The sequence below is a fragment of the Dromiciops gliroides genome, chromosome 4, assembly GCF_019393635.1.
Source record: "Dromiciops gliroides isolate mDroGli1 chromosome 4, mDroGli1.pri, whole genome shotgun sequence".
NCBI lineage: Eukaryota > Metazoa > Chordata > Mammalia > Microbiotheria > Microbiotheriidae > Dromiciops > Dromiciops gliroides.
Window position 1 is genome coordinate 180,499,956 of NC_057864.1, and position 15,607 is coordinate 180,515,562.

The 15,607-nt window shown below is 43.3% G+C and overlaps 1 protein-coding gene across 9 annotated transcripts in view; it reads left to right on the top strand.

Moving 5' to 3' along the window:
• The window catches only part of LOC122755696 (signal transducer and activator of transcription 5B), a 73,905-nt gene that overhangs the window by 51,666 nt on the left and 6,632 nt on the right, over positions 1-15,607 (top strand). For 4 of the 9 annotated variants that reach the window (XM_044004442.1, XM_044004444.1, XM_044004445.1 and 1 more), the window contains exons 2-13: positions 223-363; positions 3,581-3,737; positions 4,159-4,248; positions 5,689-5,863; positions 7,083-7,213; positions 7,634-7,785; positions 8,106-8,261; positions 8,877-9,056; positions 9,460-9,547; positions 9,641-9,763; positions 10,351-10,443; positions 15,108-15,314. In XM_044004442.1, the coding sequence (XP_043860377.1) occupies positions 236-363; positions 3,581-3,737; positions 4,159-4,248; positions 5,689-5,863; positions 7,083-7,213; positions 7,634-7,785; positions 8,106-8,261; positions 8,877-9,056; positions 9,460-9,547; positions 9,641-9,763; positions 10,351-10,443; positions 15,108-15,314 (1,680 nt within the window). In that variant the 5' untranslated portion in view covers positions 223-235. Of the gene's footprint in view, positions 1-222; positions 364-3,219; positions 3,376-3,580; positions 3,738-4,158; positions 4,249-5,688; positions 5,864-7,082; positions 7,214-7,633; positions 7,786-8,105; positions 8,262-8,876; positions 9,057-9,459; positions 9,548-9,640; positions 9,764-10,350; positions 10,444-15,107; positions 15,315-15,607 lie in introns of those variants that run through there. The other 5 variants (XM_044004443.1, XM_044004441.1, XM_044004447.1 and 2 more) reach the window with 4 other exon arrangements.

Below are 15,607 nucleotides of genomic sequence, written 5' to 3' on the forward strand. Positions count from 1 at the left end.
GAGAGCTGCATCGACCTTGTCAGGCAGCTACTTAAGACCACTCTAAGTGACATTAGGGTCAAATTCTGATAAAATCCACAGTTAATGTTGCACCTTTTAAATCTGATCACTAGACCACTAGGAGGGGTCATAACCATGATTGCTTCACAGCTTCTCCTACAATGCGGAGTCTTTTAACAACTTTTTTTTAAAACAGCAACAAAACTTGGTTGGTTTATTTAGCAGGTGGTGAACGATGGCTGTGTGGATCCAAGCACAGCAGCTTCAGGGAGATGCCCTCCACCAGATGCAAGCATTATATGGTCAGCACTTTCCTATTGAGGTGCGGCATTACTTATCCCAGTGGATTGAGAGCCAAGCTTGGTATGTAGACTAGTTTTTCTAATATCTTAATAACTTGGGGTACTTGGTGGGAGCCCAGAAAAATTGATCTTTGCTTACTAAGAATGGTGGAAAGTTAATTTAGGCTTTAAAATTCTGTCTTTATGGGGGGTGGGGGATGGGGGGATGGGGTGGGGTGGAGGTTTGGAGAAATTTTTTTCCAGGGTAACAGCTAAAAGAATTAGAACGTTATTGTTGTTCTTTCCAATCATGACTCTCTTTGATCCCATTTGGGGTTTTCTTGGTAAAAAATAGTGGAGTGGTTTGCCATTTCCTTCTCCAGTTCATTTTACAGATGAGGCAAACAAGGTTAAATGACTTGCCCAGAGTCACACAGTTATTAGTGTCTAAGGTCCGATCTGAACTCAAGTCCTCCAGACTGTGGCTTGGTGTTCTATTCATTGCATCACCTAGCTACTTGTTAGAACATTATTGCTAGTAAATATCTATCATCAAGCTATTTTGTGAACTCCCAAAGGGCACAAAGCATTGTATAAGTGCTTGAGTCAGCATATTAAAAAAAAAACCAAACAAACGGGGCAGCTAGGTGGCACAGTGGATAAAGCACTGGCCTTGGATTCAGGAGGACCTGAGTTCAAATCCAGCCTCAGACACTTGACACTTACTAGCTGTGTGACCTTGGGCAAGTTACTTAACCCCCATCACCCCACCAAAAACAACAACAACAACAAAAGACAAAAACAAAACATGTGGCCTTTGTCTTCGAACTTCAGGGCCTAATGGAATTGATAAAATTGACAAAATTGTATCCACCAGAAATTACCCCAAAATGTAACCTGTCCTCTCCTTGGTGATGTCTTTGTTAAACAAAAACCTTGACTGTTAGAGTATCACTTTCGATAAGCCCTAAAATGAGGTATTTCAGGCTTAAAATTATCAGTGAATTGAAGTGTTCTTAGAGGTTTTAAAACACAATCCATCATGGTTGCCATATTACCATAGGTGCCTCAGGCCTCTTTTGTTTGATAGGCCTGGGGAAGAACCATTCTTGCTACCATATTCATAGGGTTAGTTGCATTTCAATGATTGTGCCACTGGATGGATAGTAGTTACATGAGAAAAGTGACAATGGGCAACTCTAAAAAGGATATGAATTTTCTGTGCAGCTTTAAAATGTCTTAATTATGAAATCAGCTGTGAGTTAGTAAATTCTAAGTATGGCAAATGTACTTCACTTACTGTCTTTACTGATTTTTTTTTTCATTTAGATGCTTTCTTTGGGGCAGGATGTTACATTTCTTTTTGTGGGAGATTGTGGGAGAAGGCAGAGGAACAATAGCAAGTCTCTATGCAAATATTTAAAGTTCTACTAAGCAGTTTTGCTATATAATCTCTATTAATCAACTATTAAAGAATCGTTTTAGGTTCATAATATAGCTTTAGTTTTAGATTGTATGAGGGATGGTATCAGTATAAGGAATTTAGTCAGAAAATCTCAGCTCCTTCAGGTCTTAAGCAGGACAAATCTGATTGTTCACATCATTAAAGCGAGTCAATAACTCAGTTCTGAATTGAGGTAAATTACACAACTTGGAGTTTTAAACGTTGTTTAAAAGTATCTTGAGAGTAAGGGGAGCCCCAGGCAGGGAGATTCTGCCAAATTCAACATTAGTGATGCAGGGATGTTCTTGATACCTTTCCCTCACTTTTCTTTAATGCATCTATTACACCTTTTTAAAGTTTGTCTTTCCTTCCTCCTTTTCCTCAGTGTTGGTTCTGGCATATTATTTCTTAGAGTAAATAGCCAAATCTTTGAATCCCTCTGTTTGTGCCTATTTTTGAAAACAGATGCATTGGCTTCAGGGCATGGGCAATGAAATAGAGAGCCTATTTAATACTAGGTCACTTGTTTGGATCCAGCCCAGGTCACTAGTGACTGAGAGTTATTTCAATCTGTCAGCTGTTTGGTTCCTTCTGTGAATGGAGTTAGCAATTTTAATATAGTCTAGAAGCAATTGTTCACAGTTACCAAAATAAACAATTCCAAGATCCTACGCTTTCCATTTTTTAAAAGTAGCTCATTCGGGGCAGCTAGGTGGTGCAGTGGATAGAGCACCGGCCCTGGATTCAGGAGGACCTGAGTTCAAATTCGGCCTCAGATACTTAACACTTACTAGCTGTGTGACCCTGGGCAAGTCACTTAACCCCAATTGCCTCACCAAAAACAAACAAAAAAACAAAAACAAAAAAAGTAGCTCATTCATTCATTCATTCTTTCTTTCTTTCATTCTTTCATTCATTCATTCATTCAATGTTTACCTACTGTGTCCCAGGCACTGGGAATACAAAGACCAAAAAAAGAAGTAGTTTCTGCTGCCAAATAACTTACATTCTCTTCTTTGTTTTGGAGGTAACATCATGTACATATATAAGCAAATAGACAAAATAATTTCAGGGGAGGAGGGTATCAGAGATAGGTCCCCTGTAGAAAGTGGCATTTGAACTGAATGTCATTCTCCATCACTGGAGTGTTAACATTGACCAGGTCTATAATCCATAAGTTACCATCTTTCATGAATATTGTGGATATCTTCTTCCTAGACCATATGTTTCCAATGTTAGTGGAAACAATACAGGGAAATTGACCAACTGTGCTTATGTTGCTGTTACTTCCCTGACTCTTCTTGAGAAACATGATGTTTGATCCATGGTTCTGAAAGAGAAATAAATCACTGGAAGGAAGGGATGTGCAAAATTGCCTGGAGACAGTCCTCCCTTTGAACTCTGGGAGAGAAAGTGGTACATTCAGTTGGAGATATTGCTGTCTTTAGTCAAAATTGAGAGGACCACGTACTTGTCAAAGCTTCAGAAGCCTTATTGCCCATAAAGTACATGGAAATGCTCCTTCTCCCTTCATTTCTAGGAGCAGATAGCACAAGCACCCCAGAGCAGACCTGTGGGAGAAAGGACAAGGGACAGTGCTTTGTAAAAGGAAAGAAAAGGAAAGAAACTAGACTATGCAGTCCAGCCAAGGTAATCAGTGAATGAGGATTAGAAGAATATAGGCACCTAGTTGATTTACATGGAACAGGTTCCTGAAAATTTCCCTAATTGAGAGCAATGAAGCAGTTCGTTTATTTATTTTTAAAGATTTTTGCCACAAGTTGAGGTTGCACTTTAAAATGCACATGTTCAGTGCATGTGTGTATATACGTATGTGTAATTTTTTTCCCCCCAGGGACTCAATAGATCTTGATAATCCACAGGAGAACATTAAAGCTACTCAGCTCCTGGAGGGTCTGATCCAGGAGCTGCAGAAGAAGGCTGAGCACCAAGTAGGGGAAGATGGGTTTTTACTGAAGATCAAGCTAGGGCATTATGCAACTCAGCTTCAGGTGGGTGTGAAATCTGGGTAGAGCTACTCCTTCCTCCCAAGGATATCTGCTATTTTATTTAAGAGATCTCACCCCAAAAGGAAATGAAATTTGCTTCTTCATCTCATTGTATCCATGTGACATGTTTAAGAGGTATCAATTGTAAATGGACTCTGGATTGGTTGATGTTTGATCTTTTTAGAAAAGGATGTGTTTTTGCAACTTACTCTGTACTCTATATTGGCATGTACTGATCAGGACACATTTGCTTATTAATGTAGTTTCATTATTAAAAATGCTTCCATGATGAGTTTCTTTTCAGAACACAAAATCAGAGATATGACTATGCCCTTCACTAATAAAAACTTACCTTTCTCAGAGGGTAATAGATCTCTGCAGCCTAGACTAGGCCTACTTGGTGTTTGCTGTTTTATTCTTTCAGAGCACTTATGACCGCTGCCCCATGGAGTTGGTCCGATGCATCAGGCACATACTATACAATGAACAGAGGCTGGTCCGAGAAGCTACCAACGTGAGTGTCACAGGGGACTCTGTAAGAGCATCATCTCTCAGCAGACTCTCTCTGCACATAGACTGAATTTCTCTTGTACACAGAAGAATATCCCAGGAGTTGCCATGGGGATACTAAAGTAATAGGAAAAATGGTTCATGAGCCCAAGAACCTTACCATCTAATAGGAAACATGGCACACCCATGTGTCAAATGGTTTGATTTTAATGATCAAGCATAACAAACAGGGGTAAATGAATACAGTTCAAAGAGAATGATAAATGCTGGGATACAGTTCAAAAAGAGTGATAAATGTTTGATGAGTCTGGTTACAGTGTTGATGCAAGAGGTGCTAGCAGAAGTGACTGATTTGGAGCCAGGCCTTTTGAAAAACATTTAAAATTTTTGTTGATATGTTTGATTGTTATCACCTTAATTTCAGGATATATTCTTCCCCCCACCTTTCCTGAAACTGTGGACCATCTCTTGGAAGGGGCGGGGGAGTCAGTCAACAAGCATTTATTAAGCACTTACTATGTTCCAGGCACTGTGATAAGTGCTAGTGATACAAAGAAAGAAAAATACTCCACAGTTCCTGCTCTCAAGGAGCTCACGCTTTAATGGGGAAAGAAAAAAGGTAGTTTAGCAAAAGTACCTAGTGCAGAACTAAACCTGATAGTACAGAAAACTGTTATAGCTCCCTATTCCCCGATTCCTTCCCTCACCACAAATGTCCTCTGGGAGAAGCTGCTGTCCCTGGGCAGATTTGATGTCATAGGAGTCAGCATTAGGCTTTGATTGTGAATTGTTGTCTATGAGGGTTGAGGATGATGCTGTGTTTGGAGAGATTGAGGATCCCAAGGTCTCTTCATCTGAGGGCCATATCAATTAGGAGTGGGCTGAAAGATAAACTGGTTGATACAGAGCAGAATGTCTCAATGGAAATACATCACTGGGTGGTTGGTGCTATGGAAACCTGGTGACATTAGCCTTGTAAGTCAATGAGCATGTGGGGAGAAGGGGAACTGAAATCTCTTTGGGAGACTCTGCCATCTAGATGGCTGGAACATTTTATTCCACAGCAAGGGAGAGAGAGCTGAGTGGTTCAGGCGGGTGGGGTGTGCCCGCACAGTCCAGAAGGAGGAGTCCTCATTGTTAGTGAGAATACTCAAATGATGTTCTGGAATAATCCCTCTCCTTGTGCCCTCTAGGGAGCCCACTGAGGATTTCCTCAAGAGAGACTAGTCCTTTTTCTTCAGAGCTGTGCCCGATGAGAGTCTCCTAGTCTTTTCCTAGCTGACCTTTTTCCTTTCTGTAGCCCAAATGGTCACTGTCTTGTCTAAAGGCTTGGAGTGTGCCACAGAGACCCACTGGCTTTGTCTGAGGCCTCAGGGTCCCTCCCCCCGCCCCCGCCCCACCATCTGAGCCTGCTGCCTCACCCCTTGTCTCCTTCTGTGTGCAGTGTAGTTCTCCAGCTGGGAACCTGGCTGATGCTATGTCCCAGAAACACCTGCAGATCAACCAGACATTTGAGGAGCTGCGACTGGTCACTCAGGACACAGAGAATGAGCTGAAGAAGCTGCAGCAGACTCAGGAGTATTTCATCATCCAGTATCAGGAGAGCCTCAGAAACCAGGGTGAGGCCAGTGGGACTGGAGTCAGGGCTGGGCTGGAAGGTGGGGCCCAGAAGCACTGAGAAGCTCAGGACTGGAAAGAGAAAAGGGGCTCCTGGTTTGGGGCATTGGCCAGGGAGCCCCATCACTGATCAACACAGAGCACAGTGGCAAAGGGGCTAAAGAAGAAGGGAGAGTCATGGTCTGTGCCCTCACCCAGCTCCTGGTCCCAAGGAGAAACAGGTTCCTCTCTCAGACAGCTTCCAATCTAAGTATTCTGCCTAGCACTGCTGTGAGCACATGCCCTACAGGAAACACAGGGAATGTTCCTTAGAACACAAAAATACCAGGGTCTGCCCAACCGGGGCAGGGGTAGGGGTGGGGGTGGGGGTGTGGAATAGGTTGAATCTGACAGTGGGTGAGAGGGCTCAGCTCAGGAAGGCTTCCAGGAGAAGGTGTCTGTGGAGCAGCTGAAGAGCCCTTGCTTTGAGCAGGAGGTAGTGTCTGCCTTGTGCCCAGGATGCAGCAAGCTTCTGTGGAGAAGAGCCAGGCTAGGGCTGTCCATGGAAGAAACCAGTCGTGAAGCTCTGGGAGCTGGAGTCACCTCTCTTAGGCTGGGGCCTGGCCTTGTCCCAGGGGTAGCCAGCCGGGCATGCTGTCAGAAATGCCAGCCCTAAGTGCCTGGGCTAGGAGCACAGCTGGAGGTGGCTTGAGCATGAGCATCCTCTCTCCATGAGAGGCTGTCCCCAGATCAGCCAACTTCAATTTCCCCATACCCCTCATTTCTTTGGGATCATGGGATTCATACACACACACACACACACACACACACACACACACACACACACACACACACACACACACACACCCTCACACCCTCATCTGGAAGAAGCTGCCATCCCCAGGCAGACAGGAGGGACTGAGGAGCATGAAGCGAGCCCTCATTGTCCATTATTGTACTTGAGGGAAAGGGATGAGGCTGTTTCTGGCTAGGTTGAAGCCCTTGTGTCCCCATCTTCTGAAGGCACTCACAGGACTGGCTGAACAAGATGCTGGTTGGTGTTGGAGAGGAGAGTGAAAGTATAGGAAGGGGTGGCTCAGAGAGGCCTCTCACTTTTCTTGGAGGGGAGGGTATCCGTCACTGTGGGTCTTTCTGTCTCCCCATCAGAAGGTGCCTGGGTCCCCAGAGCTTCCTGGGTGAAGGCTAAAGGGGAGTGACCTGGTCTATTCTTTTCCCCCACAGCTCAGTTTTCCCAGCTGTCCCAGTTGAGTCCCCAGGAACGCTTGACAAGGGAAACAGCACTTCAACAGAAGCAGGTGTCCCTGGAGGCCTGGCTGCAGCGTGAGGCCCAGACTCTCCAACAGTACCGAGTGGTGAGCACCTTCCTTTCCACTCGGTCCTGGGCAGAATGGATGGGGCTGAGGGGTGGTGGGTGTCCTCAGATGGGCAGCAATTCAGGGGTGGAGCCAAGCCAAAGAGAGGCTACCCTTTCTCTGTGGGGAATCTGGTCTGGGGAAGGTGAGGCAAGAGAAGCAGGCAAGCCATGGGAGCAAAGAAGACCTTCCTTGTCATTTTCCTCTTGGTGAAGAGGAGCAGAGAAGGACCTGGCCATCTCCCCTTGGAGTCAGAACACCTGGGTTCTAATCCCAGCTCTGGCACTCACTGCTCCTCCCTGGGGGGACTGGACCTCTGCCTCTCTGCACTTGTTTGCTCACTGGTCAGAGGAGGAGGTGCAGCAGGAGATGTGGGAGGTGCCTCCCAGCTCTGCATCTCTGACCCACTGGTCTTGGCAGGAGCTGTCTGAGAAACACCAGAAGACCCTCCAGCTGCTCAGGAAGCAGCAAACTGTCATTCTGGATGATGAGCTGATCCAGTGGAAGAGGAGGCAGCAGCTGGCTGGGAATGGAGGGCCCCCAGAGGGCAGCCTGGATGTCCTGCAATCTTGGTATGTGAGGGAGGGAACTTGGGGCTAGATGGGGCTTGGAAGACAAGGCTTTTGGCCTTGGGGCTCAGCCCTCAGGGCTAGTTCTGGGGACATGAGGCTCTGGAACTCTCCTGCAGACTGAAGGGTTAGGGAAGGGGGCTGAAGCCAAACACCCGCCCCCCCAAACTCCGCTGTGAGTTTCCTTGGTCCCTTTCCCATGACTGGAGAGGAAGCCCCTATCTATCACGGGATGGCTCTCCCTAGGCCAGTATTGGGTCAGCCTGTGTCCTGGACAGTTTAACCCATTCCCTTTGTGTTGTCCTGTGGGCCTCCACACCCAGGTGTGAGAAGTTGGCAGAGATCATCTGGCAGAACCGGCAGCAGATCAGGAGGGCTGAGCATCTTTGTCAGCAGTTGCCCATCCCTGGACCTGTGGAGGAGATGCTGACTGAGCTCAATGCCACCATCACAGATATCATCTCTGCACTGGTGACCAGGTGACTGCCCCAAGCTTCACTTCCTCTTGAGCAGGCTCTGGCCTTGGAGAGCAAGGGAAAGTCCTAGGGATCACTGAGCTGGTGACATCTGACTCTCCTGTCTTGTGCTCTTCTTCTTTCTCTTGGACTCTTGCTTCTCAGGCTGCTTTTTTCCTGAGCTTCCCTGGTTCTCAGTCCCACAGACAGCGTGCTGAATAGAGAGATTGATGTCTCTGCTTCTGAAAGAACTCCCAAAGAACAGATGCCCCACCATCCCTTGTTCCCCCCATCCGATGACCCGGAGCTCCTTTTGGCTTTCTAACCTATGTCTCTTGTCCTCCTTGTTATCTTCTAACTCCCAGTATCCTTCTTTTGGCTAAGAGTAGGGTCATTGATCTTTTACAGCTACAATCTTCTTAGGGAAGACCCATCCATTCCTAGAAGTTTAAAGGGCCCCAGGCCATCCCTAGTGCACCTAGCTGATGACCTCCATACCATTAGAACCATCTTTAGTGATTCCCTGTCTGCTGCTTCAGACTGGGGGGAGGGGGATGCTTCATAGGAAGGGATGATGTCATCTGGTGTCAGCAGCATCCTGGCTGTCTGGTTATTTCTGGTTATTTCTCTTCCCTCCAGCACCTTCATCATTGAGAAGCAGCCCCCTCAGGTCCTGAAGACACAGACCAAGTTTGCAGCTACAGTGCGTCTCCTGGTGGGTGGGAAGTTGAATGTGCACATGAACCCTCCTCAAGTGAAGGCCACCATCATCAGTGAGCAGCAGGCCAAGTCTTTGCTGAAGAACGAGAACACTCGAAAGTAATGATGGATGCCTTTCCTTCCTATCCGCTGCTTCCCTTGGGGGTCTTGGGCTTTAAAGGAAAGAGTCTCCCCTCCTAGGGAGAGATCTGGATATTAGCCATCCCCTCTTTGCTCCCTTGCCTATCTTCTGTCCTCCTAAGTAGAGGCAGAAAAGGGGCATCTGTTAACGTGTGGTTACTTTATTACCCCATTTCTTCACCCTTCCTCCCCTTCCCTGTGTTATTGTTCTCTCAGAGTCAACCTCTGCTTCTTCCAACTTTTCCACCCCTCACTGTTCACTCTAGGGAGATATGTCTTTACTTTATCATTCCCCTAGCTTAATTTCCAAACTTGTGCTTTGACCCCTGGATCTTGTGGGTCTTTGAGATTGGTTTGTTGTGGGGGAATCTCTTGTTTGCAGTGATTACAGTGGCGAGATATTAAACAATTGCTGTGTGATGGAGTATCACCAGGCAACTGGCACTCTCAGCGCACACTTCAGGAATATGGTGAGAAGAGAAGGAAGGGTGGGGGAGGATGAAATCGGCCCCTTTTTGGTGAGATCTTGGGCTGCATTGTCACCTCGTTTTTTTCTTTTACAGTCCCTAAAACGTATTAAGAGGTCTGACCGTCGTGGTGCGGAATCAGTGACAGAAGAGAAATTTACAATCCTGTTTGAATCGCAGTTCAGCGTTGGTGGGAATGAGCTGGTTTTTCAGGTCAAGGTAAAAAAAACCTCCCCACCAACAGTGTTGGCTTAATTATTTCTGAGTACAGAGCGATTGTCTTTTCACCAGCACTTTGGTCACCCTTTTCCTTTTGCTATTAAGAGATAGAACACGGTGAGATTATCTCAGGGATCCAATCCTGAGGTCATTTATCAAATAGTAACAAGGCAAACAGTACGATGCCATGAGGAGATGGAAGCAATAACAACAGATAGAGCATGGAAAATTTCCCAGGCAGATTAAAGAATTTGTCACAGGTATTTTTAGGTGCTTGTTACACAAATTCTTATCTAAGGGGCCATTTCAGGTTCCTCCTTGTTCTCTGTAAAACCTTGAGAAACTCTATATTCTTTGGCAGCTTCTGAGTTGCATCACATTCCAAAAATGCCTGGCGCCCCTTGTGTTTATGTCAGAGCTAGGCAAAATCATAGTATTTTTTGTGGAATCGTTCAGATGCTGTGTTCAAGGAATTGTGGTTGCCTAGAGTCACGATGAACATTAGTGTGTTGAAATTTGTTAGTGGGAGAAGGAGGGAGAGAATGTGATGCTTGTAGATTCTGAGATTTCTTACTTGTCTCCTCTAGACTCTCTCTCTCCCGGTGGTGGTGATCGTTCATGGTAGCCAAGATAACAATGCTACAGCCACTGTTCTCTGGGACAATGCTTTTGCCGAACCTGTGAGTATTTTCTTCTGATGTGTCCGTGCTTTAATGTCTTCAGATTGAGGACTTGAATCTTAGAGGAAATGGTCCATATTCCAAGTAGAGGAATGTAGCATTCTTTTCTTTTTTAAAAAAATTCTTTTTATTTCATTAAGTAGTTCCCAATTATGGAATGTAGTATTCTTGATGAAACTTGAAACTAGAAGTTGGAGATGATTGTTGTGTTCCATTTTGTTAAAAAACAAATCTATTTTATTGCTATCATTTGTTCTGACATCACTTATATTTATTTCCCAGTATGCTTTTCTCCTACTCTTTCCAGAGTGCAGTTCCATATAATATAAAATCAAAAAGAGGGGGGAAGATAACAGTTCAGCAAAGCTAGCCAGCACTAGTTTTAGTCTAATGTTATTTGTCGTGTTCTATACTCTTGAGTTCCTTCTAGTTCCTTTTAAGACACAGGAGAGGGTGAGGCCAGCATGGCCCTTACAGGGTACTTTAGCTAAAAAAAATTACATCATGATTTCCTTCCTCTTTGAAAAAGAAGCCCATAGTGCTTGTTTTTAGATTACCTTTCAGGTTCTTTCCAGTGATAAGATATTATGATTTTCTACTCCATTCCAGAGTTGTTATTCAAGGAGTTTATGGGCCGATGTGCAGTATGGCTATTTGGAGCAATATTGCTATTTGAAAATTGTCTGTATTTTTTCATAAGGGAAGGTTCCATTTGTTTGTGTTTTCCAAGAGAAGTTGTTTCATAAAAGGGCAGTTGTCCTTGTTATCTGTCTCTTAGCACATATACTAACTGGAGCTGAGGATGAAGACTCTGGTTCTTCTGGGCAGAGATGTGAGAAGCGTCACTTAGTATCAGAATCAGTGCTCTTTAAAATACAATTAACTTGGGCAGCTAGGTGGCGCAGTGGATAAAGCACCAGCCCTGGATTCAGGAGGACCTCAGTTCAAATCCAGCCTCAGACACTTGACACTTACTAGCTGTGTGACCCTGGGCAAGTGACTTAACCCTCATTGTTCCGCCAAAAAAAAAAAAAAATCTTCTAAAAAATGCAATTAACTTTCTTTTGTTGCTATCAGAAGGACTCCATGAAGCAATTCATTGAAATACTTAAGATAAACTCTCCTTACTTTAAGATGAAAAAAAAATACTCTGACCAGAAATGATCTTGTTCTGATGAGAAAACACCAGTTCTTATCTGTAACATTTCTGGACTGAATGACTAGGTTCTTCCTCACTCCTTTTCCTGCTTACCACATAGCCTCAGATTCTCATATAATCTTGTCCAACCCATGGTATATTGCTAGAAAAGTATCTTTTCCAGCATATCAGTGAAATAGACTAGGTAAGGAAGAATCAAAAATAATTTAACTCAGTCATTCAGAGTTCAATAAGCCTAAAAATATAAATTACCTAAGAGAACTCCCTATTTCATAAAAATTCCTAGGAAAACTAGAGAACAGTGGGGCAAAGATAAGGGTTATACATACATTTTACCCTAAATTCCACAGTAAATTCAAAAGAGATCTATGACTTGAATATTAAAAATTATACTATTGAAGATAGTAGGTCACATACCTTTCTTTTTTTTAGTTAACAAAATATTATTTTCTCTCCTTCCCACCTACTTCCTCTCCTCCACTAAAAAAAGAGAAAGAAAAATCCTTGTAATATGTATGTGTAATCACATCAAGCAAAACAAAGTCTTGCATTGGCTTTGTCTCATTCCACACCTTGAGTTCATCATCTTTTGTTTAGGAGTTATATGCCTCATCATCAGTCCCTTGAAACCGTGGCTGGTCATTACCTTAATCAGAATTCTTAAGTCTTTCAAAGTTGTTTATTTTTACAGTGTTATTGTCATTGTATAAAATGTTCTCCTGGTTTTGTTGTCTTTGTTCTCTTCAGTTCATTCTCAGTTTTCTCTGAAACTATCCCTTTCATTGTTTCTTATGGCACAATAGTATTTCATTATGTTTATATTCTAAAATTTGTTCAGCCATTCCCAGTTGATGAGCACCCCTTAGTTCCCAGTTCTTTGCAACTATTAAAAAGAGCGACCATAAATGTTTTTGTATATATGGATCCTTTTCTTCTTTCTTTGATCTCTTGGGGACAATATTATAGCTGGGTCAAAATGGATGCACAACTTAAACAAGCCAAGTGAGATAGAATTAAATTGGGTATACACTGGTCGGTCACCAGTAGGGCCATGGAGCAGGCTTTGAATAGTGACCACACTTGAAATGAATGTGAATTTGGTCAAATGTCAGGTAGCCATGACACTTCCCAATTCAGCTCCATTCCTCACCTCCTGATAATTACAGGTGAAGAAGGTGGGGAGGAAGGATTTTGGTAGGTGTTTTTATTTTTTGTTTTTTAAATAGCAAAACATAGGGCACATTTTTATTTATTATGCACTAGAAAAGCAAATCTGTTTTTGCAAAACTGAGAATTGAAAACGGCTGGGACGACTTGTTGGAATATACAGGTCTATTGTGCTTCTCACTCTGTAATGTGCAATATAATTTGCAACTATAAATGATATGTTTAATCTATGTAAATAAGAAATGGGTTTAAATTAAAGAGGAACTTTTTTGTTTTGTAAAAGGACCAAATGTTCTTTTATAAATATCCTGAAGAATATCTTGCTCTTTGAAATTTATTAGAATTTTTACAATTTTCATTAAAAGATTCTTTTTTAGTTGTCAAAAAAAAGGATGCACAACTTAGTCATATTTTGGGTACAGTTCCAAATCATTTTCCATAATGTAATCATTCACAGCTTTACAAACAGTGCATTGATGTACCTGTTTCATATGCCTTTCACAGCTAAGGATAGGGGATGAGTTCTTAACCAAACAAGGGACAAAGGCAAATCCATAAGATAAAATATTTAGTCATTATGATTACATGATGTTAGAAAGCTTTTGCACAGACAAAATGAACACATCAAGAAGAAGAAGGGAAGCCGTTAACTGGGGGAAAATCATTTATCAAATATCTCTGATGAGAGTCTGATATCCAACAACTGTAGACAACTGGCAGAAATATTTGAGACTAAAACCTGTTCCCCAATAGAGACAAAGTCAGAAGATATGAACATACAGTACTCAAAAGAAGAATTGCAAATCATTGATAAACATGTGAAAGAATGTCCCAAATCACATAATAAGAAAAAATGCACATCAAAACAGTCCTGTAGTTGCACCTTGTTGCCTGCAAATTGGCAAAGATAACAAAGGATAGGAGAGGTTGTAGTAAAATAGATTCGTTAACTCGTTAGTGGCACTATGAATTGGTGTAACCATTCTGGAAATCAGTTTGGCATATGTACATAAAGTGATAAAACTGTCCATACCCTTTGACCTAGAGGTCCTGCTACCAGGCAGCAGCTAAGTGACACAGTGGATAGAGTGCTGGGCCTGGAGTCAGGAAGACTCATCTTCATAAATTCAAATCTGGCCTCAAACACTTACTAGCTGTGTGACCCTGGACAAGTCACTTAACCCTATTTGCCTCCATTTCTTCATCTGTCAAATGAGCTGGGGAAGGAAATGGTAAATCACTTCAGTATCTTTGCCAAGAAAACTCCAAATGGGGTCATGAAGAGCAGGACATAACTGAACAATAAAATATAAGGGAGAACTTTTAAGGACTTTCTGAAAGGAAGGTAGGGGGGAGATTTACACAGGGGGCGGGGATTATCTTTGCATTGTAAAAATAAACACTATCAATAAAACATTATTTTTAAAAAGAAATAAACAGGGGGCAACTAGGTGGTACAGTGGATAAAGCAGCAGCCCTGGATTCAGGAGTACCTGAGTTCAAATCCGGCCTCAGACACTTGACACATATTAGCTGTGTGACCCTGGGCAAGTCACTTAACCCCCATTGCCCCGCAAAAAACAAACAAACAAACAAAGACGTGGTGTTTAAACAAAAAAAAAAAAGAAAGAAACAGTAAGATTTTTCCAACATGTTTTAAGATTTATAACTATCAGTTCACTTATGTTATTTTCAAATATGTGGATATGATTGAATGATGTGAGATCTGGCTTTCTGCCTTACTAAGTACCTTAGCTTAGAATTTTACACACTTGTATCTACTATATCCCTATGCCCTCCATAAGGCTATCCCAAAAAAGCACCAGGTTCTGGTTGTGATTAACTCTTAGCTGTCTTCCTACAGTTTTGTACTGCTCATCTTACAAAGGGAGCCTACCCTGAAAGGGCTTTCCTAAATCATGTGTGTGAGGCTAAAGTGGCAATGTCGGAGTTCTGTGGAATAGCACAGCACTCAGGAACTCTGGGAGAGTTATCCTAAGGTTTCTGGTAAGACAGATGTTTGACAAAGCTACTTCTTCTTCTTCTTTTTTTTTTGGCAGGGCAATGAGGGTTAAGTGACTTGCCCAGGGTCACACAGCTAGTTAAGTGTCAAGTGTCTGAGGCTGGATTTGAACTCAGGTCCTCCTGAATCCAAGGCCAGTGCTTTATCCACTGCGCCACCTAGCTGCCCCTGACAAAGCTACTTCTAACTGCAGATGATTGTTCTTCTGAAGGAGTTTGGTCGCTTAGCTGTTTCTGGTATGGTTCTGGACTTTCTTCCTTTGCAGGGCTGGTGCCTCTCTCTGACTTGATCTCCCTGTCATCTCCCCCTCTCCAGGGCCGGGTACCATTTGCTGTGCCTGACAAAGTTCTATGGCCCCAGCTGTGTGAGGCTCTCAACATGAAGTTCAAGGCAGAAGTCCAGAGCAACCGGGGCCTGACAAAGGAGAACTTGGTGTTCCTGGCACAGAAGCTGTTCAACAGCAGCAGCAACAACATGGAGGACTACAACAGCATGGCCATCTCTTGGTCCCAGTTCAACAGGGTGAGGGGATGAGAGTCAGTTGACTGTGCACCTTGGGAGAATCTTTCACAATAGGTGCCTGGGGGAGGTTTCTTCCAATCCTGTTTCCAGGGCCTCTGCCTATCACTAGTAAAAGACTCTACAGATAGGTGGAATAGAGAAAATGTTACTGGATACAGAGTCCTATTATTAGTGGATAAAGCGTTGGCCCTGGATTCAAGAGGACCTGAGTTCAAATCCAACCTCAGACATTTGACACATACTAGCTGTGTGACTCTGGGCAAGTCACTTAACCCTCATTGCCCCCCCCCAAA